The sequence below is a fragment of the Idiotropiscis lumnitzeri genome, chromosome 11, assembly GCF_059441095.1.
Source record: "Idiotropiscis lumnitzeri isolate Australia: NSW breed Sydney's pygmy pipehorse chromosome 11, RoL_Ilum_1.0, whole genome shotgun sequence".
Taxonomy (NCBI): Eukaryota; Metazoa; Chordata; class Actinopteri; order Syngnathiformes; family Syngnathidae; genus Idiotropiscis; species Idiotropiscis lumnitzeri.
In genome coordinates this window covers 16,465,827-16,490,980 of record NC_142401.1, presented here as the reverse complement: position 1 = coordinate 16,490,980, position 25,154 = coordinate 16,465,827, and the positions used below count along the sequence as shown (strand labels likewise).

The window sequence follows — 25,154 nt, the reverse complement described above, 5'->3', positions numbered from 1 at the left end:
GACATTTATGAACCCAAGCCGGCCCTGGAGTCAAACTAGTCGCTTTTGCTACAGCTCCGACAAGAAAAATAAGCAGGAAAACTACCAAAAAAACTGAGCTTGAGCAGACTTTTTCTTCTAACCAGGAAGCTACGCTACGCTACAAATACAAGCGAGGGAAAGGGTGCTGAACGACATCGCATACGTATTGATTTTTGAGTCTTAAAAAAAAGGCGAGCGACGGGACTTTTGGGGGGAAACTGTGTCAACGTTGGGAACTTGACTTTCCCCCTCTTTGATGTTAAAACATAAGCGTGCTGTAAGCTTGTGAGACAACGAGGAAGTTTTGCCATTTTTCTTTACAACACTTCACCGGAGAAGAAGACGTCGAAATAACACAAGAAGACGACGTTGCCTTACCGACGCTACCATGGATTCTGGAAAGGTAACTTTTGTCAAACCAGTTCTTTTACTGATTGTTGTTCCGAACGTATGTTTCCCAAGCGAGGTCATTGAGTGCAATACATTATTTACCCATGATGCCGCTTGGTGGGGTACTCAATGCTTCTATTATTGAGATGCTGCGAAACTGTGCTGTCATTCTCGCGTTGCACTTTCGAACATCTTTATAAAAATAATAATAATAATAATATAATAATAATATTCCCTTTATTAGTCCCACAATGGGGAAATTCGAGATTCGAACCCAAGCCTCCTGGGGAGACTGGGTCCTGAACGCGGCGCCTTAGACCACTCGGTCATCCTGGCAGAGCCCTCTAAGCGTGCAAAATGTGGTCAAACTATTCTAATCCATTTATTCAAAATACGTATTTTACATTAATGTTGTTTACTATATGCAATAGAAATGCTGTTTCTGAACAGATTTGACCGAATTAAACACTTTTAATCACTCATTGATATTGCATAAAAAGTGGCAACTATATATTAATGACGAGATCAAATCAACAGCAACAACAGCATAAAAATAAATGGCAATCAAAAAGTGTGCTTTGCAAACTCCTTGTAAAAATTGGGAGTTCTTTAATTGCTTGTATCTGTGAAGATGACATACAACGACGTGCATAAGTTTGAACGTTGACTTGGTGAATTGTGGGCAAAAGTAGCTCTTGAATGATAATTTAAAGGGGCCAGGAGTACAGTAATTGTGATACAATTGTTTAAATTTATAAGGACTGATTGATCGATTGAGTTGCATGTTTTGAGTTGAATGTTTACTCTGACATTCAATGCAAAGAACTAACACAAAGCAAAAAAAAACAATGTAAATATTGACTTTTACTGAAACACTGTGCACTTCAGGTCTAAGAAGAAACAGGTAAAAGTAAAAAGTGAAACTCCTACCATTTACCAAATTAAAAATAATCCAACAATTATACTTCTATTAATTTATCTGTTTTTTCCCTTTAATTGCTGCGTTTGTTTGAGTTTCTTACAAAAGAATATTAGAAAATAAAAATTGTAGTAAATGTTCTAAATGTACATTTAACTTTTAAGTGTTGTTTTAAATGTTTTTTTTTTTTACAATAAAATTTAATTACACATATGCAGTAATTAAATCATGGAAATAAGATATTTAATTTGAAATATAATAATCCTGATATTCACGTTATTTACATTTTTCTTTTATCTGTTTTGAAAATCTGATGTGGCCCTGCCTCAAGACAAAGATTTGCCCACGGAATTGCTAAAAAAAAAAACAACTTTAGAATCCAACTGATCACAGAAAAATATTATCGTGTTAACAGTGAAACCAAGTAAAACAAAAAAGTGATGCCTTGACATTGCTAAAAGATCATAGCACTTAATAAGAGTCCGGTGAATTCAATCAATTCAATATTCATCCCTAAGGGACACTTTATAGTCATCAATTGTATTAACTGTGTGTTGTTTGTTGGTATTTCTTGGCACCCATGTATAAAATGTGGAAAACATTTATATTTTATGTTCATGTTCTTTGACTCTTTGCACAGAGGCATTTGGCTTATTTATTTTTTTTGCATATTGTGCATGTTATTGTCACTTACTGCAAGCTGCGTATGATTCCATAATGTCGGTTAGGCTTGCTATTGAAAATTAATCAACTGGTTAGGAGAATGGCCTCACAGTTCATAGGTGTCGGGTTTGATTCTGGCTCCGGCCTTTCTGCATGGAGTTTGCATGTTCTCCCCGTGCCTGTGTGGGTTTCCTCCCACATTCCAAAAACATGCGTGGTAGGTTTATTGGACACCCTGAATTGCCCTAAAGTGTGAGTGCGAGCGCGGATGGTTGTTTTGTTTTTGTGTGCCCTGCGATTGGCGGGCAATCAGTCCAGGGTGTACCCCGCCTAGTGCCCAAAGATAGCAGAAAGATAGCTTAGGCTTCAGCATGCCCGTGACCCTCATGAGGAGAGCGGCTCAGATAATGGATGGATGGATGGATGGACAAGTTAACAGAGGCAATATTGTTGGTGCTTCAATATAAAAAACATTATAGGTTAGGGGAGCAGTTGTACAATATTAGTAGATGAAGTACGAGCACATCAATCAGTAACAAAACAAGTGTGTTTGCACAAACATAATATCCTTCAGTGAAATACTGTCGTTGAGTGATGTATTATTAAAAGGATCCACATAAACTAGAACAAACTTCATTTGGAATTTTGTCATTTAAGATGTGTGCTTATTTCCTTAGAAATAGACAAAGTAAGTAGAAAACTCCCAAAATAAGTTACCTATTGGGTTACTGATGGTGTTGCGATTCAGTCACTTGACTTAGGTGCCAGCAGCGTGATTTCTGTTACCACTCAGTGACAGGGTGACTCTTGAATGTGAATTGTCAACTGCCTGTGTATGTGCCCTGTGATTGACTGACAACCAATTGTTGTCTGGCTGTTGCTCCGTCGATTGACAAATGCTCCAGCTCACCTCTAAACTGACAAGCAGTGGAGAAAATGGATGAGGACTTCCCAGATCTGTACCCCTATTTCATAAGTTTATTTCTTGCCCTGTGCACCACCCATCATTAAAGTTACCAGTATGTAGAAATATGCTAAGTGGATGTTTGACCAGCTCACCAAACACTCAGCAGCTTTGAAAACAACCTCAATGCTAAGAAGAAGGTTGTCAACTGAAAGATTTATTTGAATCACTGGTCCAAGCCAGGGTTCTTCAGTCTTGTTCCATGAGGGCCGGTGGGTGTCCTGCCTGTTTTCCATCTCTCCTTGCTGCAACACACCTAATTCAAATCATCAGGATCGTTATCTAGCTTCTGCAGACCTTGCTGATTATCTGATCAGTTGAATGAGGTGTGTTGCAGCATGGACAGATGGAAAACAGGCAGGACACCGGCCGTTGAGGAACAGAATTGAGGACCCCTTGTCCAAGGAGAAGGTATGAGGCTGTTTTTATACTCACTAACATTGTTTTTGTCTCAATGTTGTGAAACTAAACAGGACTTTATACGATGTCAGGCAGTATTGTCTCTGACTAAATAGTGCAGTCTGTCGGTACCGTCCTCACATCACATTTTCAGACAGGAAATGTAACGAGACACCGTCAAAACGATGTTTTGTGGTGAAGCGACAAGTCAAATTTATGTACACAGCTCTTCATCACAAAAGAGTCTCATAAGGCTTTACACAAACAGGTGACAATTATTCCCTGATCTGAACCCACAAGGGGACAAGGACAAAAAAAAAAAAACATAAGGCGGTGGGCACAAGGAAGAAACCTTAAGACTTGACTACAGATGAGGGCAACATTTAACACATAATGTGGTTGCTGCTATACAATTTTAACTACTACAGTTTGAGAGTCCACAAAGCGCTGCAGGTCTTCCTCTAAACCCGATCCCGGTCAGTTCATTTATAATTCTGCATAGAAATGTCTTGTGGAAGCTGTTCCATTTCAGATATTGTCCCAGACAGTCTGTGCAAAATCCATACAACAGCATCTGATTCGATCATCGTCGTCAAGTCCACCTCCAAGCGGCGGGAGGAGACGTGGTAGTAAAACAGGGCTTGGCTTAAATTGACCTTTAAACATTTCTACTGAGATGGGAGCTCTAATTTCCACAGGTAGGGAATTCCAGAGCACTGCAGCCCGAAGAGAGAAATGTTTTCTAAATGTTTCGTTAGCTGTTGTTGCTTTAGCCTTCTGCACTTCTCCTCTGTGAGCGCCTCCTACTTCCACCCCACTTGTCCACTATCATCTGTTATGGATGTCATGAGAATCTCCAACCCCAGTTTCCACACATCAACCCTCTGGGAGGCCATAGACTACATCAATCCAATAATGGCCAGGCGAAGCATTTACAAACTGCATAAACTGCACACACGTTTCTTTGCAGCTCTCATTTCCACCACAGGCAAAGTCAATGGAAATTTACAGCAAGTAGATCTCAAAGCTGCAATTACATATTTGTGTATTGATTACAGACTGACTTTGGTGAGTGTTGTAGCAGTTGTTATTTCTCTGAGGTGTGTTCTGTCAATATCATTCGGTGTGTAACACACCTGACATGCTAACCATCACTAATAAGCCAAACATTGCCACCATCCCTGCTTAACTATGAACAACGCTTTCTTTGTGTTCCCCCTTTTACAAAGAATAAAACACTAATTGGGGTTAACCGAACCGTTGACTCGGCTTATTTGTATGAGAAGCTGCTTAATATCGGGCTCATGGTCTCACGTTGCTCTCGAACCTCTGCACATGGTTGCAAAGCCTCCAAAGTCGATGCCTCCTATTTGATATTCTGCCTTCTTTTGTGAATGTCTTGGCACTTTGTAGTAAGACTGAGCTAGATAAATCTGTTGTGAACAAGCACTACCGCTGTATTCCTCAAACAAAATTGTCCACAGAGTCGTAAAATCATGAGTACACAAAGGACCCCCTGACTCGTCACACACACAAGATTTATTTTAAGATGAGCTCTGTCACCAAGGTCGTAGTGTTTGCTTTAGCGACGCCTTGCAAAGAGCACAGCCTTTTTTTATTTTTTTGGACCCTGCATGTGACCCTCTTGCATGTTGGAGGATTAAATCACCTTTTCAATATACATAGACGAGCTTAAGTTGGATAAATGCTTGAGAAGTTGAACATTCCTCGCTAGCATTATTCGCAGGTCAAACGGGTTCGCTGTTTCATAATATCTGTTCTCAAGAAGAAGACAGGAAATGACAATCTGCAATTAAATGTTCCAAGTGGAAGCCATGTGCTGGCAAGCAACAATGCCTACCCATGTTGAACTGCACCTGTTTATGTTCTTCTCAGCTTGTAACAACAAGACGTAAGGTCGAACATGATGTTTCCACCAAAAGGCATTGCTAGTTGACACTATAACTAACATCTTTCGTAGTGTAAAGGTGAAATTTGGTAATGCATTAATTGAACTCGTTTCAACACAAAAAAGCTTTAATGTTAACCATGCAATAATGTGCTTAAAAAAAAGATGGTTTATTTAAACAAATAACCGTAAACGGTTTGCCTGAATTTGTAACTTGTTTTAGGACGACCGCTAAATGAATTTGAGCAGTACGGAGGATCTGAAAAGTCTACACACCTCGCTTCAAATAACAGGATTTTGTGATGTAAAAAAATGAAATCTTGACTAAGACACAGTTTCAAAAGTTTTCCACACACACTTTAACTACGCGACTGCTCGGAATGAACCAACCGCATTCAAATTCATGTTAAATGGGAGTCAGCACACACCGGCTACCATTTAAAGTTCCTCCAATTTACTGCAAATAAAGTTCAGATATTCGATGTAGATGTCACTGATGGTGTAGTGGTACATTCGCCTGACTTTTGTGCGGGTAACTTGGGTTTGGTTCCCACTCAGTCACGGTTTCTATGTTTGCCCCGTGACTGCTGCTATGCCAGTGTACTTCTCTGTAGATATGGTGTTCTTTTGATGATGACCAGTATTGTTTGCGCCAAAATTACCTTTAGGAAGATATGTTCCAGTTTCACATGAGTTTGATTGTGATTGCTTTATAATGAACTTGCACTTATGAAAACAAATTGTCTGTTATTTATTTCCACCCTCTGAAATGTTTTTTTTTTCAATTTACTTGTAGCTCATTGGTCACATTAATGGTGGAAAAAAATATGAAATGATTTCTTTTTAATTGCTCTTAAAAACAATTTTGTCATCAATGAACTTAACATTTGCGCTTTATAAACAAAGACTTTGAACAGGGGTGTGTAGGTATTTTTATGTCCACAGAACGTGTTTGGAAGGATAATTTTGGCAGCCAATGGACTTAAGTGTTATAAGTGAAAACAAAAAAAATTATTTCTTTAAACAAAATAACCACAAGTCAAGGGGAAGTAAATTCTTTGAAAGGCGTGTTCTGGCAGCCAAAGGAGCTGTTTAATATAAATATGGCATTTCCCTATGTTGTTTCACTGCTCACTTTTAATAGTACATGCAGGAAAACCTTCAACATGAAGTGGAGAAACGAGATTTTCATCAGACAACGCGGAACAAAATCTAGGACAGTCATTGACGTCAATTGTTTGCTCCGAACGGCACCGTTTATTCAAAGAAAATAATGACAAACTTTGTCGTAAAATGTCTTGGTAGGGCTGGGCGATTAACCGAAAATTTACCGTTACCGAAATTTATTAGAATGACCGACAACATTTTGCCCTTGTCGGTAAATTCGGTGTCTAAAAAAAAAATGAAAAAGGAAAGTCTTTTCTGTCTGCGGCAATGTTCATGCCTCTTTAAGTCTGCTCCAGCGCATGTAGTCACGTGACTCAGGCGCTGTAGAAGAATGTAAACACAAGACGCGTTCGTAGCTGGCGATTCAAATTCAGAAGCGGCTGACACGGCTGCAGACGAAGTAACGTTAGTTGAAATTGGTCTTGTCGCGCTTGTCCCAAAAAGAAATTCGACATCTGTCGTTTGGAAATGTTTGGGGTTCCATAAAGACGATGTTTGCGCAAAAGAACATGAACTACAAAGTGCGTCGTAAGCACCTGAAACAGCGCGTCCAACCTTTTCTTTTTCACCACCCACAACACAACCATGCTGTTGACTTGGAGCTTGTGCTAAAAGTTCAAAGTGAGAAGCAAGGTTGGACAAGTGACAACAGCCCACTAACGGAGGCGAAACCATACGAGAGAACGTCTCAGTGGTGGACGGGATAGCCTAGCACATAGCTAAAGATAGAGCTCCTGAAGTTACAGTGGAGCGCACAGGATTTAAACGCCTCAGGAACGTAGCCGACAAGAGGTACGAAAATATTTGCCGCAAACAGCACTTCCCGATATGGACAACATCGGGACGGGAGCGGAGACATGTCGAGCATTTTGCATCCACATCCGACTTGTGGTCGAGTCGCAACATGCATCCCTGTTTGAGCCTGAAATGTGCAGTACATAGACGACAAGTGGCGACTGCGCACCGGAGTACTCGAGACGGCACATTTTACTGATGAAGCACACGCGTTTGTTTGGCACTGGCATTCCATTGATTTTTTTTTTTTTCATTTTATTTAGCATTTTGTTTACAGGCGACTAGTGCCTTTGCACATGGCATTATTTATATTGTTTACAAGATACCTTTACACAAATCTAAGCATTTGCAAATGGCATTACACCATCTCGGCACAATCTATTTGCAGGAAAAGATTTTGTGAGAGGTACCCTTTTTTTCCTGTTCTTTGTGACATTGTTCAAGTCATGCAAAGCAAGCTATTTTGAATGTTTATTCAAATGATTTTTGTACTTCTATTTTTCATTGAAAGTAATGTGTACCAGTTGGTCAATAAAAAAAAGCAGTTAATATGCATTTTCTGCATTTATTTAGATTTTGGTCCTCAGGGGGAATTTATCGTGCATTTATCGTTATCGAGGTAAAATTGCCCAATTTATCGCGATATTGATTTTAGGTCATATCGCCCAGCCCTATGTCTTGGGTCAATGGGTAAGGTGCTCTCTGATGAGGAGCTACATGTTTTGATTAATATAGTTCCAGTCGACGTTGGAGATACTTGTTATAAACATGGCCTTGTAAAACATCTTTTCATTGTTTTATTTTCCTTTGTACATGCTGCTGACCTCTCTGAATCTTGATTGCTTTTAATCAACGACGAATACAGTGAGTATAAAAATGATCACCATGTGTTTTGCTGTAGGTCAAGTTGGACATAAATCAGCAAGCTGATGAAGGCTTTTGCCACACGCCAAAGCAAACAAGAGTATTTGAAAATGCAGGTCAGGAGGATGAGTGTTGAGCTTGGTGAAGTTGCAGGAGATCACATATTGGATTGCCCACAGATGTGTAAACTGAGATCGCGGAGGTGGGGGCCCGTGGAGAGACGTGATAGAGCCCTTGTAGGCACAGCTTAAGGGGACACCAGCTGAGTTTAAGTGCAATTAAAGCTGATTTCATCAGCATTCACTTTTGTTCTGGCCTGGTATTGTCTTGAAATGATGTATTCAGCACATTACTCGGGACTTTTTAGCAGTCATGTAGTTAGTGGTGTAACGGATCAATAAACTCCCCGTTCTGATCGGTTCACAGATTTGACACACTGAAAGGATTGTTTTTCAGAATATGACTCAGGGATGGCGTTGTCTTGATGTAGGTAGCAACTATGTATTGGCAATAAAAACCATGATAAGCCGAAATATCCAAAACACTCGTCAAGGTTGCCGTCACACAACCATGTGGGCTAATTTAAAAATAAAAGGCTACGACTGCTGTTGTTTTTGTGTTAAAGGGGAAATCAACCCCCACATTTTCTTTGCAATAATATGTTCTTTGCACCTCCACAATTCCAAACACGGCATTCTGATTAATATTGCATTTGTTAAATGTGAGTCAAGCCGTTTTTAGCCACCTTTCAGGCGGTCATTTAGACACTTTCTGTCGACTAAAAAGTACAACACAGTCACACAGGCAATGACCAATCACAGCTCACCTGTTTTCTGAAGCTGAGCCACGATTGGTCGTTGCTTGAGCCATTAGCAGTTTTGATGTCATTTTCAGTCGACAACGTGGCAAAATGGCTGCCTCGAGAGATGGCTAAAAATGGGTGGATTTTTCTGCTTGACTTATTTTCCACAAACGCAATATTAATCAGAATACCGCGTTGAGACCTGTGGGGCTGCATAGAACATATTCTTGTAACATGTTTGGGTTGACTTCCCCTTTAATGCAACCTCTGAATCCTCTATTGGGATTTATCAGCTGAAGAGTCGGTGTGGAGCTGAGCATTAACAGCCTCTCAACACACTTGCTAAGTTTGCATTTTGCAGTAATGACTTGTCAGAAAAAAAAAAAAATCACATGGTTTACTTTTCAAAAGCAGGCACATCACATTTGCATGGTAAATTTGAGTCAGAATCTGGCATCTATAGTAAATAGTCTGTCAAACACATCGGGTTTTATTCATAAGATGCTGAATTTTTGAAGGGAATATAGACTCAAGTTGAGAGTTTTTTTAAATTTGACATTGTGTATGGTCAGCCATGATTAAAAACAAAACATTCTGTATTGTGTCATTTCCATCTCATCAAAAGCTCGTCACGCTGGCTGATAGAACTGGAGTGTAACCCAAGTTGAAATAAGAGGCCAAATTTTTATGTTAGCTACGAGTTGTATATTGTCAATCGTAGGGCTAGGATGATAATTCAATATCAATATGTATCGAGATAGTCACGTGATCAATATCAATGGAAAATGCCTTCGATAAAATAATCAATAAAAAAAAAAACAGAACGGCCTTGACCCTCAGGGCTTTTTCATGTATTTGTTTTTAATTTTTACATTAATGCAATGTCTGCAAGTCAGAAACATTAACTTAAAAAATGAAAAAGAAAAAAGTTTTTTTTTCACAGGACTGTAAAAATATCGTAAAAAAATAAAATAACACGGATTGAACCTGTTTCCCCATGGTTTCAACAGTAAAAAAGCAAATAATTCAATATATATTGATATCGACCAACATGAAATACTACAGTATCGCCCAGCCCGAGTCCTACGTCATTAAAAGTAAGTACAGCTACCCATAGTACATCTTGGCAGTTTACCATGATGAAGCCACACACCAGCTTCCTTTTAGACAATGACGACGATAAAATTGCACCTAGGGTGTGACTTCATTGTTTCCTGAACATCTAAATGTCATGATGCTGCTGCCCTGTGTACAGATAGAGCCGTACGACTCTTCCACTCGCTGCCGCATTGTGTGGCAATTAAAAGATTTGAAGAAAAAACTGACATGGAATTCAAATCAATGCACATAATACATTGCCATTATTATCTTCATCCACTGGAGAATGTATACATGTGCGCTCTTATATTGCCAAGATTGCTTACATTTCCTTTCCAGAATATTGCATTCCGCAGGCACAGTTTACAGTATGTCTGAGCAAATTTAACACCCCCAGAGTCTTGGTATGTAGGTAAAAGGTAAAGCTGGTCGATTTTGTCTTCAGCCTTCCCTCTGTGTCATTCTCACGCTTGCTGTATTCAAGCGTTGAAGGAAGTATTTGCACATATTTATAGCCTTTACCCAAGGCGAGCCAGCCGACAAGTAGCCAGCAATGGCTTCTCCCACGGAGACAGGATTTCTTGGTTTACACTGAAGAAGGAGCTCATTGAAACTCTTTTATACATTGATGACTCGATCACCGTCACTTCATCGTTGGCTCTTTCAGACACAAAAGTCAAAAGTGTAAGGAACAAGGCTGTGGTGCGCTTTATAACACAACACATCCTTGTAGGCGAGCTTGGAGAGTCTTTAATTTTTTATAGCGCACGTCACAGTGCATGCTTTAAATGCTTTATTTTTATCCCTCCTCTTCATGGCCCACACAAAATTGTGTCGTGCAAAGTAACAGAAATTGCTTCTTTAGGTATCGACATAGTTTCCTTAAGTTAGTTTACCCAGCAACTCAAATAAAAAATTTAATTGGTCAAGGCTGAGCAAAAAATGGTTTTGGACGCAGATAACTTTATTGATCTTTGTACACACTTACACTGACGTGCATTTCACATACTTATTTGCCAAGCTGTTGAACTGCAAATTTACAGCGGGGTTAGGCCTCTCGTAATGATGGCAAGCTCCGAGTTCATTTGCTGCGCAATATACCAGTACCTACTGGTGGCATACCTACAGCATCCACTGTCACGCTTTCCTCCTTAATGTCCAATCAGTGACCATAGTCAATATGATTTTCTCTCTCTCTTTATTGTGTTGTTGACGAGCGACCTATTGTTTTGCCCAACGGTCAAATCGGGTGCAGCAGCCACTCTTAAGTCTGCATGCAACTTTTTATCTCAAAATCTCTCGAACAGCTTAAAATCCCATCGGCCCAATACGTGACTGCGACAAGTTGTGCCCGAAGCTGTTGCTCGCCAGTCCGACATGAAGGAAATTAACATGCTCCTCTCTGGTTTATTAAGTTTGCGGTATGAGGGGCAATATGCTCTAAGCTGCTTGGCTCCATGGGGGGCCTAATTTTGAGAGCGAAGCCAATAGGACAAAGTATATAGAGTACAGGCATCTGGAGGTTCCCCCTGGAGCATTTTACAGTTTACATCAATTGCATAGAGAGTTATACCTTCTTTAGGTGTTGCATAATGACTGTGACTTGCAATAAGAATTTTGGAATGTTTCCACAAACATTGCCCTCATTATGCTGGTTATAATCAACCCGTGTGTATCTAATAAGTCAAGGTCCACCCTGTGGAGATCATCGATTTTGCTTGATGGCTTGAATTCGATAAGGTCTCATTTGTGGAGGATGTCAAATTTTGAGTGGTCGGCACCATAATCACCTTGACCGCTCTACTACATAGTTTGTGTCCTCCATGTTTTGAGTTGACAATATCCCTCAAAACAGAATATTTTTTTCTTGAGTGGACACAAAATCGGATTCCACGTCCCCTCTCAGAAACCTTGGAATGGTTTTAAATCATGTGTAAAGAATTAATTAAATATCTCATTTTTGGAGTTCTAATTGTGTCCTATTGAACCACTGACATTACTTTCTGTTTCTCTCCCCGTGCAGCAAATCACCTTCCCGTTGATGTTGTGTGTTGGTACTGCTGTGATTGGATCCCTACAGTTCGGATACAACACTGGCGTCATCAATGCGCCTCAGAAGGTATGAATATTATACAGTTGTTGTTGTTGATCTACGTGTACGCTGCCTCTCACCCAAAGTTAACTGGGATAGGCTTCTGATCACCTCTGACCTTAGCCAGGATGAGTACAGAAAATGGATTGATGGATGTTAAAGTAGGAGAATCCAAAATATTTTGGGTTTGCAATATTGCTCCATGTCTGTGACATGCTGAGCTCAGGGCCACAGAGTGGAAAAGGGGGTGGGCTTAGTAGAGGGATAAAAATAGCTGCATTAGGGCTTATCATCTCCAAGGACATCTATATTAACAGACTCCGAGTGATTCCTGTGTAAAACAGTGCCCTAAAATGGACTGACTGACAGCAGGCTTGTCGAGGATTATTGCAGGAAATGAAAGGGCACCTGTTCCCAGGACAACGCAGGTAGTAAGAAAACATTCTCCTGAATCACCCCGCCAAGTCAATTTGAAGTTTATTAACAGAGAGGTTAATAAAGTAGCCAATTTCCGGGAGGTTGTATCGAGTGAATTTTCTGAGGGGTTGTTCGATCGCATTGGTCTGGGCGCACCCTGCGGCCTCGCAGCACACAAAGTCTCAGGTGTGTTGCCACACGGGCCCAATCTTTTTGCGACTCTCTATTTACCTTTGTTTAGACTGGCTCCTCAGCTGTTTGCTATGATGTCAAGCATGATTGAGTCAATAATACGCACACACAGGCAATAATTGAACCTTCCGTGTGAGGCCGCTCTGCCCTTAATACAGAAATCTGTTCATTTTTTACTCTGCTTCATAAGGTAATCCGTAATGATACGTAAAATTAACAGACGACCAACAGTATTTATTTGTGAAATAATCTTTAATTTACTATATTTGGACATATGGGGTTTCTGTCCGACAGCGATATGTTCCTTGTGATTGATTGGCAACCAGTACAGGGTGTCGCGCGCCTCTTGTCCAAAGTCAGCTGGGACCGGCCTCCAGCTCACCAATTGCCGTTCTAATGTTAAAAAAAAAAAGAAAAATCGCACACAACTTTCATTTTGAAAAGACTTCCCATTCCAAAGTGCGACTTAGACTTTCATTTTGCATCCAGACAGTCAAGTCATATTTATCTTTCATTTTAGTGTGAAAAAACCTCCCTGCCTTGGCTGTCTTCACATGCGGAACGGCATTAGGGGCCTGTTCCAGGAGCGTTAATCTGCACGGATTGAAGAAGTTTGTTATAGGCACAGTGAAAATGGTGGCGCACATGTTCGGCCACATGCGAGTGCAAACACATGGGAGGAGAAGGGGGATTTGGGCAGTACGCGTTTTTTGATACACACACTTGTGGGTTTAAGCGTGCTCACGTGAAGCTTGCGAAACAGTTCTGACAGATTTGCTTATAATCCCTTTGTATTAATGACTAAGCAAGAGGATATCCATTCACCACTATTTCTTCGCATGCAATTGAGGTGTTTGCCAGGAATTGCCCCGTATACTTTCACTTTGCATCGTAAGACTAAAATGCTAAAATTTGAATAAATCCCGACATCCAGTGGCTGCAATATATTGACGTCACAATTAAAAACTCAGCAAGAGGCTTGTTGGTTTTCAAAAAGTCTTGTTACACATCCAAACCGACTCCACCCCGACTGCAGGAGATTTTTTTTTTCTCGACTCATTTTGTTATACATTGCTCACCTTGACAACCTGACCGCTAGCACGGATGACTCCCGCTGGCATACAGGCAGCATGAATGCACAGCTTGTTTTGAAGCAGTGTGCTTCCTGTTGCCAACTGCTGGATGGACCTGCACGGCACTTTTTGAAAGTAACACAAACCAGGGGTCAGTCAGGACGTTTACGTGCAGTTTGGCGTGGACGCCGGAGAGGAATGTTCATCTCATCGTGGTGGTCTCTCCCACTTGAGCCTTGTAGTATTCTTGGATTTTATTTAATAATGTCTAAATCTAAGCTCTTTTGGCGATTGGGGCCCCGCTAAGATTGCTGTTTTTAAGTAGTAAAGCTGTGGAATCCACACCATATTAAACACAATTGCTTAAGAAGACAAGTTAGCAAACAACAAGTAACAAACATGAAGGATGAGCGTCCGCCCTAGAACTAAGACAGATTTTATCCCGAGAGGAGACTGTGGGCAGAAAGAAAACGGAGCACTGTGACCAAGTGGAATGTCTGAAGGAGAATTAGGGAGTCCTGTTTTTTCTTTTGTCATAGTGAGTAGACCAATTAAATCCAGAAAAAAGACAGAGTGCATCAAGAAACTGCAGCACTAGCCAAGTGCAGACCTGGAGCCTGACAAAGTCAAATTATGTTTGGGAAAGACTTTTGCGGAAACCAAGAAAACTGTGCTGCATTGAAGTGTTCATTTTGGATAAGAATGAGGGTTTCCTGTACAGGTATCTTCCTCCGTCGCAGAGCAGAGACAAATTGTATCTTGAGCGGAGACCGAGGGCAAAAAGAAATTGGATTCCCCCCAAGCCAAGTGGAAACTCTCAAGGCGAATCAGGGTTTCTTGTATTTCTTTCTGCGATGGTACAGCAACACATTGTATCTCGAAAGGAGACTGAGGGCAACCAGAAATGACTCCAGCCAAGTGGCGACCTCTGATGCTAATGTGCATTTCTTGTATTTACTTTATCCAGGGTAGGAGCCAAATATTATTGTCACTATTATTATATTATAGTATATCCCAAGAGGAGAGCAAGGGTAACAAGAAGAGTGCTGCAGTCAAGTTGAAACTGTGGAGCAGAGTAATAGTCTTAGTATTTACTTTTATTAGGGTAGGAGACAATTTTTCTCCCATGAGAAGACTGGTGATGACGACAAAACTTAGTGCTGAAGCCAAATGTAGACTGGAGGCTGGTGCCTTAACAGGTATGAATATTAAGGCACCAAGGTAAGCTGAGCTTGCGTCATTGGGTGCATGTCAATGAGGCAGCTTGCCATCTGTTTTGCATTTTGTATTCACCCTGCACTACCGGGTCTGATGGCTTCATGTGGTTTTCAACCAACTCAAACCTAGTCAGGGAAGAACTGGAGACAAAGTTCAGCCTTGCCTACGTCCACGTCAGTTCCTCATCTGCCAATATCTTATTTAGAGTTTGCTAATGTTTCTGAATGTTAGAAAAATACACATACGCACAGAAAAAAAAAAAAAAAAGGTTGTGAAGGTCATACGCAGAGGGATGCTGGTGATAACAAGTATCTCTAAGCAAGTGCGAGGAGATAAGCGTGATCTGAGCTGAGAGCAGCCAGCCTCCCTCGTGAAAGGGATATGACAGGCCCACTAGTCTGGGGTCTCACACTGGGGTCTATTTGCCGCAACTTTTGTATCCGTTAAATTGCTTGCAATACAATACTATGATATATCATTTTAAAATGCGCATGAAAAATAATATGGTATTATATATAATAAATTGTATATTGTTCATATTTTATATAATTATTTTTAGAAACATTTATAATTAAAAAAAAAAATACATAGGCCCAGAGTCCTGAGGCGAATACTGAATATCTGTGAGCATACCAACACCTAGAATTTTTTTGTAATATCATATAGATTACCAAAATGGCGTTCCTCAACTTACTTCACTTGTCTTGACACTAACATTCCACCACATGGCACCATAGCAAAGCTCTTATTAGAAAAAGAGGAGGCGGGGAGTGCTGCAGTGGATCGAAAATGTAAAAGATGTACTGGTAACATTAAATGTATAAAATCTTAACAAGTGCTATTCAAACTTGGCGGGCAAAAAACTTTTTAGAAAAATTACAGAGAAGTGCATCTCTGCAACAAAGTTCCTCGGCTTCTTTATGACTTTCAATACTGTTCTTGCTTTAGGGGATAATGAACACTCGCTTCCACCCAAAAAATCCTTCTTTTTAAGAACAGTTTTTGTAGTATGGTAGTTATTTTTAATTGGCTTTGGAAGAAGAAAAAAAGAACAACATTCTTCCTTGTAATGAGTCTCGCCATCCAAAAAGTTTGAGAACCCCTGCGCTAGTCACTGGCCTGCCTTTGGAAATATACACAATAAAAATCCATGTGACACTTGATCTGGACGTCGGGCACTTCAGTGGAGGTCAAGCAGCATACTGACTAAGTCACACGTTGAGCACTGACATTTTTCGAATCATGTGAGCGGCGGCTGCTGTGACATAAGCACAGACGCATGCACGCAATCAAACAGGCGGAGTTATTTAACTGCTGCCATTCGCCGGCCTGGGTGTGTGTTTGTCAACATAGTCGTGGTAGGGGGAAGGGAGTACTGTAAATTTGGCTTGGGGAACTTCCTCCTTGCCAGGAAATGTAGGTGGTTGCTCTTTGCTGCCATCCGCTGGCCAAGTGCAGCAGCTCACTGCTAACGCAACACACTGATGAAATTAATTGCAATTAAATTAAAGAGCTCATCGTTGTTTCAGTACAGTGTACTTTTTGTATCACTTTTGTCTTGTGGTGTGTCATGAGTTTTTTTTCCATGTAAAATATGTGCCTTGGACCCCATTTTGGGCTTTTGATGACATATAAGTCGGATACATACGTTTCCTTTCCGTTTAGACTGATGTCGCAATGCCACTTAATAGGATACGTATCTGATCTTTGACCAAATATGAAAGTGACCAAGATCGGTTTTGAGCTGTTAGAGTGTCATTAAAAAAAAAGAACTCAGATGACCGGTGACACGGGCAAAGAAAAAATATCCCATTTATGTCACATGCAACTGTAGTGTAGCCTAATGCGCTCTGACATAACATACAGTCTGAAGAGTTGTATTTTTTTCCTTTTTCTGTTCGTGATTTTTTTTTGTGAACAATATATAATATTCATATGATAATATAGTGTTTGTGAGCAGTAACGTGTGCCTTTGCTCAAAGGTTAGGAAACACTGATGACAGTGGTTATGTTGTTCATCTTTATCCGGTCTTCTCTGCAGATCATCGAGGGTTTCATCAACACTACATGGGCTGCGCGCTACCAGAAACCCATTTCGGAAAACACCCTCAAAGCCATCTGGTCCATTGCCGTGGCCATCTTCTCCGTCGGCGGCATCTTCGGCTCCTTCTCAGTTGGCGTCTTTGTCAACCGCTTTGGAAGGTAATTTTATTCAACACACTCACCACGATTTATTACTTTACCTCCTTTGAGCAATGAAACAAATCACCTCGAAATGTCCCTGTAAAAGTTACTTTGGTAAGGCTTCTTCAATCCAGATTTGAAGAAATTCTTCTGAAAAGAGTTTGTAGGCAGCGATCATCAGAGGCCTTACCCACTCATTATCGGGATGGCCGAGTGGTCTAAGGCGCCGCGTTCAGGGGTTCGAATCTCGAATTTCCCCATTGTGGGACTAATAAAGGGAATATTATAAAGGGAATATCATTACTACACTGAACGGCTCTTCATCTAAGTTTTTCAACTGTGCAAATGTGCTCCCACAAGACTCCCAAGCTTTTATGCTCGTAGAATCGATGTAAACATAAATGTCACGACATGTGAATGGTACTCGGATGACATTCCTTTGAGCTAGTTTGAACCAGCAACCTAAAGATCTCTACTTTGTCTCTATAGTCCTCCACTCGACCAGCTAAGAAGGACGCATCTTTGTTGTATGTTTTCACTTCCTCTCTCAATAGAAGGCAGGAGCAATGGAGTGGCCAGGGGGACCTGTCCTTGTGTTTGAAAATAAAGGCATTTTTACTTTGAGCAGTAGCTTCACAATTTTACCTGATGACCTTCAAGCTGGATTTGAATCAGCGACCTAAGGATCTCCGAATAGTCTGCTCGACCCACTGAATTTGAGTTTGTTTTTTTTGTGCCATCTTAACGAGGGCGCAAGGGAGCGGTTTGGTGATGTGAGATATACTCATCAGAACGCTATGAGCCAAATATATTGGTCATATAAGTTCCAATTAATCTTCCTGACCTTTAAATAAATTTTCTTGTCAATTCATGTTGGAGCCACAAAATCGAGTTTATTACTGTATTTTCTCTAGATTTTGAACCATGCGAGTAAAGATAAAGATAAAGATAAAGATGTCCTTTATCAGTCCCACAATGGGGAAATTTGAAGTGTTACAGCAGCAAAGATATAGATCACACAGAGTCGGCGGCGTAATGTAGCCGTTAATGTATAACATTAGCAGCAGACATTCATAAAAAGCATGCAAATATACACAGTATAAACGTATCTAGTGTAAGGAAACACTCCTAATGCCTGTCCATTATACAGAGGGGGAAACACTGTAATGATAAAAACTACTGAATGATTGAAAATACTGCAATGATAAAGATATTACAATGATAAAAGTACTGTAATGGTGAGAGTACTGAAATGACAGGAAAGTACTGCAATGATAGAAAATACTGCAATGATAAAAGTACAGTAATGGTAAAAGTACTGCAATGATAAAATATACTGCAATGATGAAAGTATTGTAATAGTAAAAGTACCGCAATGATAGGAAATACAGCAATTATAAAAGTACTGCAATGATAAAAGTACTGTAATAGTGAACATCCTGCAGTGGTAGAAATACTACAGTGATGGAAGTATTGTAATAAGAATACTGTAATGGTAAACAAAATACATCATTGGTCAATATTTAAGTACACCCTTGGCTGAAAGTACAGTAGTAGTTTATATTGCATCCTAGGATTGCACAATTGCACTAATGCCCTCCTGTTTGTAGGCCTGACCCAATGTTCTTGTTAAAAAGAGTAATACAATGGTGCGGCTTTTCTGTGGATTTTTCTTTTACTGGTAGGAGCGCTCTATAGATCAGAAAATACGCAAAATAAATCAATTTAGTTTTTTTCCCGCTTGGGTCTGTTCTGTTTTAATTAGCAAGGTTGTTGCCGTGTTAAAAGGCACTGTTTTAACAATCTGTTTATCTACCTTTATGAGGATTCACAGTACAAAATCGTTCTGTACATGCAGTAACAATACATTTTTTTTCAACATAGAAAACTGCGGCCAATAGCCTGGTGCTGCTTGTATTTTTCTTTTCTTTTTTTTTTTTCAAAAAAGAGTTGCTGCGGCTTAAATGCAGGTGGGCCTTATATTCCGGAAAATACGGTAGTTAAGACAGTAACTGAGTTTCCATTTCACATTTTTCATAATATAAAACCAATATTTCAAAAATTTCGACCAAGTACAATTGAAACCATGGGTCTGTAAATGGGTAGGGCCCACGGAGTCTACGCGAGGGATTCATCTCGGCAGGTGCGGCGGCCGCCTAGCGCTGGGTGCACTTCCCTGCCCCGATGCTCTGCGATCGGATCTGGGTCGGCCTGGAAATGCTTGTGACCATGGTGGCTCTACATCACTCTTTAGCAGCACAGTAGCTAGCTAGTCTGACTTGGGTACTTGGACTTGCAATGCAAATCCAGCCTAATTGCCATTGATTTTCACAAGTCAATTTGATGTTCTCAGGAGAAACGCCATGCTGATGGCCAATGTCCTGGCCCTAATCTCATCAGCCCTGATGGGCTTCTCCAAGACAGCGTCCTCCTTTGAGATGCTCATCATCGGTCGCTTCGTAGTGGGCTTTTACTCGGGCCTCTCTACTGGCTTCGTGCCCATGTATGTGGGTGAGGTGTCACCCACGTCACTTCGCGGGGCTCTGGGGACCCTCCACCAGCTTGGCATCGTCGTGGGCATCCTCATTGCTCAGGTATTCTCGATTTTCATTGACATTATTGCCATTTGTCATTTTAGTAGATGGCGTTACCCATCTGACCCTGCTGGCTGATTTCAGATTTTTGGATTGGAGGCCATCATGGGCAATAGCGAATTGTGGCCGCTTCTCTTGGGCTTCATCTTCATCCCGTCGGTGATGCAGTGCATCCTGCTACCCTTCTGCCCTGAAACCCCACGTTTCCTGCTCATCAACAAAAACGAAGAAAACAAAGCCAAGACTGGTAGGTTCTCATGGGCAGAAATACTACAAAACATGGCCGACTCACAGCATCCTAAAGTTACGTTTTATGTTTTGGCAAGAGAGATTTATTTATATTGGATAAATTGGATATTGATAAATATATTTTACTGTTCTATTAGTGCTGAAGAAGCTGAGGGGTACCAACGACGTTAGCGCCGACATGCAGGAGATGAAGGAGGAGAGCCGGCAGATGATGCGGGAGAAGAAGGTTAACATTTTGGAGCTGTTCCGTTCGCCACTCTACCGCCAGCCCCTCCTCGTCGCGGTCGTGCTGCAGCTTTCCCAGCAGCTGTCAGGCATTAACGCTGTGAGTTTACCACAGAATTTTTATATATATATATATATATATATATATATACATCGGTAACTACCTACAACCTAAAACTGAAAATTCATTTGGTCCTGTCAGGTCTTCTACTATTCCACAAGCATCTTTGAACAAGCCGGAGTGGCGCAGCCAGTCTATGCTACCATCGGAGCCGGTGTCGTTAACACGGCTTTCACTGTGGTGTCGGTAAGTATGTAATATAAGAACTCCATTAAAATATATGAAATTAAAGAATAAGAGCTAAGATTCTAAAACCTTATCGATAAATTATCAAGTATCAACACTATGCTTTTAGCATGTTCAAAAACATGAACCCATGTTACAGAAACTGCATTCAGGAATGAAGTTTTTCCCCCCAAAAAAATCTTGCACATGAGTTTCATCAAAAGTAGCTATTAGAGTGCTAATGTCATATTTCAGTACCTAACGCAAATCTAGCACAAAGTGCGGTCGAACTGTGACACGGTGGAGTTTTCTTTCTTTTGGAGTTTTCGTAGACATACGTAGTTAGAAACGGGTACTTATGCCGTTGTGTGTGTGTGAACACAGCTAACTTGATTCCGGCCAATGGAAGCGGCTCAGTCCCTTTAAATTTAGTGCAGGAGAGGCGTGTGTGCGAAGCATAAACGGACTTGCTGGATGGAGTGCATGCAGTAGATTGACGATAACGTTTATAACGAACTGCGAGAAGATATCCACAGGCAGATGATGTTAAGTTGGCCGCTGTGAAGTGGGCACTTGAAGACCGCCTTCACCCACAATTGTGCGTTCCGTGTGTGAAAACCCTCGGCACCCATAGCTCTGCCAGTGGGATGATTTAAAAAAGGATATTAACAATAACAATTGGAATGCGTTCAATGATTGATTGCCACAACGATTCAGTGTTTGATGCGTCCTGTTGTCATATTATTGAATGAAATTTGATGACATCCACCACACATCTGCAAACTCAGAATCTATCTGCCTGCATCTCGATCCACCAAAATTGCGTTACACCACATGTGCCAATACTTAGACCTGCTTTTAGATGGTTTTAAGATTAGTCTACAATGTAGACATAAATCTATGAAAATAGAGCCCCGAGTGGTAGGGTAGAGTGCTGTTTGTCATATACGTTACAAAATGCGTTTGTTGACATGAACATTAATTTAAATGGGGAAAGATCACCCTTTTTTTTTAACGATAAGGGTGGTCATGAAACAGCTAAAATATGGTTGTAAAAAAAATCACAATTGCATAGGTCCCAGGGTCATAAATATGGCTGCGAACACAACAACGCTAATTGAATCCACATACAGTAAAACACCAAAGAAACCAAATTGAACCGTGTAACAAACTTGTTAACAGTTCCTCACTTTTTCATTCGTGTTGCTGTTTTGGTTAGCCACATTGTTCCAAAGGACTCAGCGATTAACTAATGTTCATTGCATCCAGCTGTTTGTGGTGGAGCGCGCTGGCCGTAGGTCTCTCCACCTGCTGGGACTTCTGGGAATGGCTGGTTCTGCCCTCCTGATGACCATCGCCATGGCTCTGCTGGTACGTGAGCCCCTCGGGTCAAATCTGTGCAAGTCCTGATTCTCGATGTAATGCAACCCTCTCCTGTTCTTTCGCAGGACCAAGTCACATGGATGTCCTACCTGAGCATCGTGGCCATCTTTGCCTTCGTGGCCTTCTTTGAGATCGGACCAGGTCCCATCCCCTGGTTCATCGTGGCCGAATTGTTCTCTCAAGGGCCGAGGCCTTCAGCCATCGCTGTGGCCGGTTTCTCCAACTGGACTGCCAACTTCATTGTCGGGATGGGCTTCCAGTATTTAGCTGTGAGTTCAACATGGTCATGTCATTAGCACTACATGAAAAGAAATACCCATAAGCCACATAGAATGCGGCATTCCAATATATTGAGCAGATATTTGCTGTTACTGCGTTATGTAATATATGCCGGAAATATGGATAACTATTTTATGGATAAAAATTGATGTAATTGCAATTATTTTCATTTAAATTCGCTCAAATAAGTATTATGAAACTATGATGATATAAGAATCTTTGTTTTTGTCAACCAAAATGAGACGTGCTGAAACGAAACGTCACGTCACAAAGTCCCCTGTGTTATTTCTGTTCCCTACTTTGCAATGTCTTTAGAATAGAAGGTCCTTAGTATAGAAAAACAATGTATAGTGAGAAGGTCGTGAAGAGTTCAGCTCATTGCGAGTCTCTTTTTTTTTTTTTTTTTGGCTAGTCAAGGTTAGACAGGTGACAGGAATCAAGTGCGTTACAGCAGGGAGACATGAAGAGCAGGCAGGACATCGGGCCTCAAGGAACAGGATTGAGGAACCCTGGTCTATACTATTAGAGACTCATACTATATTAAAAATGGTCTATTTTAAATCTAATCTAATCTTTAAATCTGATCGCATTACTGAAAAAAAGTGGAAAATATCCAATCTTCTTTGTCATCTGTTTTAGCTGAGACTTGACTAAATTGCACAGATGATTGACCTAATTTATCTGTCAGTTGAGAAGAAGCACCTGTGTCTAAAGCCGAACGACTTACTCTCTGGACCTGAATTGGCCACCTCTGCTAAAATGTCATCAGTTCTCATCAACTAAAACTAAACCAAAATCGTCATGGACAATTCAAACTAAAATTAGAATAAGACTAAAATGCTCAGACATTTAGGCGCCTAAAACTTTACTTTACTAATAAGAGTATGAACATGACTAAAATGAATAAAAACTAAAATGACAGCTTGACAAAAAGAGTACAGAAAACATTATAATATATATATATATATATATATATATATATATATATAATTTTTTTAAAATAATGTTTTAATATCATGAGAAAAAAGTTGATCGGAATGACAATATAAGTCCTCATATTAAAAGAATAAATAAAGTTTTATGAAGAAAAAAAGTCAAAATAATAATGAATATAGTTGCAATTTCTGGAAAAAAAAAGTTGGCTTTATTCCGTAAACGTACAAATAAGCAAAAATCTTGGATTGCTTGGTGTCACTATCTTGAATGCCGAGTGCAGGCGCACATTATTTCGCATGCCATACGTCCCCACTGTGCAGGTGGACTGCATATGCAATATTCTTCTTTACGATGATCATCACATTTCCTATGAGGCATAAAAAGCCATCTCATGTGCTGTATGTTCTCCCTCTTGTGTCTTGTGTGCAGGCGGCGTGTGGCGCCTACGTCTTTGTCATCTTCATCGTGCTGCTGCTCTTTTTCTTCATCTTCACGTACTTCAAGGTCCCCGAGACCAAAGGTCGGACTTTTGATGAGATCGCATCCGGCTTCCGCCAAAGCGCAGCAGCGGGTGGTGAGAAACACGAGGAGCTCAACAGCCTGGGGGCTGACTCGCAGCTCTGAAGCGGCCCCCACCGCCAAGTGATGGGACAAACTCTTGATCACAGGGAGGAGGGGACCGGCTAGAGATGGGAGGCGGAGAGAAGTGATGGAAGGGTCTATTTGCTAGACGGTCCCAGCGAAGAATCATTTTCACACTGTCAGCACATTTCGGTCATCTTTACCGCGTGTGATCCTCCTTTACGTCTTCTGCTGCCCAGCCCCTCTGACACACGCTCACAAACACACACACTTACACGCACACACCCCTCTCCTCGTGTGTCACTCAAAACGCTCGACGGGCAGCGTGTGGTCCGGGAGGTGTGAAAGAGGCGTGTTGGAAGGTTTTTGATATTTCAAAGAAGGAAGAAGACCGCCTTTTTCACTGAGCAATCATACTGTTAAATGCTAACACTGTAGACTCTCGCACTGTAGCTCCTGCACAGCTTCCTCCTCCAGATGGCGCACTTTTCCATGAAATAACTGCCCCAATATGTTACTGAGGAAAAAGTGATACTGTTCACATTTTGTTGCAACTAATTTTAATATATGATAAGTATGTTACTTATTGATTCTAGAGGGGCAATATTTTACCCTACTATTTTTAATTTTTTATGAAAATTTGTATATGTAGTTGACAATGTTCATGCAAAGGAGTTTAGGGCCACACTGAAAAAATAACAATAGAGAATAACGTCAAATCATTAAATTATATACCATGCATACACGGCAAGCACGATGCGACAGGCGTTGGAACCCTAGAAAGGATAATCAGTTCTGAAAACGAATGGAAAGTTGTTCAAATAAATGTGTAATATTCCGAGAATGAAGTATTCGCGCATTAGATTGAAATCCAAGCATATAGTCACTCTATTAGTATAAATTGAAGAATATTTGAACAAAAGAGTGATATTATGACTTTATTCATAACTTTTGTCATAATGAGTCTTTTTATTCCTGTGTGGCCCCTGATCCTACAGTGTATGTTCATCCATGATTTTAATTGTACAAGAGGAAGAGATGAACATACAAATTTTATCACACTAAAAATGTACTAAAATGATGCGCTAGTTATTCTCTTGGCTGCATCTTTTTTTCCCCCCCATGTGAAGTTCCTTTTTGACAGAGCCTCACACATCTGGTCAAGCATATTTGTAGAGTGAAAGTCGGTGAGAAAAATGGACCAAAAATGAAAGTCAGCCTTATCATCCAGTCTTGGATCAAGCCTCCAAGCCTTGCTTTGCGTTCCATTATGGAAGTACTGTTGTGGGCTGCCATGTGTTGCAGAATAGTTGAGCTTGCTCGGCCTCACTGTCTACTTCTGCTGTATCGCTGCTCTCGTCTCTTCTGTTTGAGGAAACCGGTAAAATGAAAAAAAAAAAATACGAATAGCAGCACTTTATTCATATTCTTTTGTCTCGGAAACAACTCAAAT

At 40.7% G+C, this 25,154-nt stretch overlaps 1 protein-coding gene across 1 annotated transcript; it reads left to right on the top strand.

The window, feature by feature from the left end:
• On the top strand, positions 1-25,154 carry slc2a1b (solute carrier family 2 member 1b). The gene is made up of 10 exons (XM_088308146.1): positions 1-424; positions 12,015-12,110; positions 17,025-17,185; positions 19,521-19,761; positions 19,846-20,008; positions 20,148-20,335; positions 20,438-20,542; positions 21,791-21,892; positions 21,970-22,173; positions 23,549-25,154. Exons 1-10 carry the CDS (start codon positions 410-412, stop codon positions 23,741-23,743), a joined length of 1,470 nt encoding a protein of 489 aa, XP_088164272.1. The 5' UTR covers positions 1-409; the 3' UTR covers positions 23,744-25,154.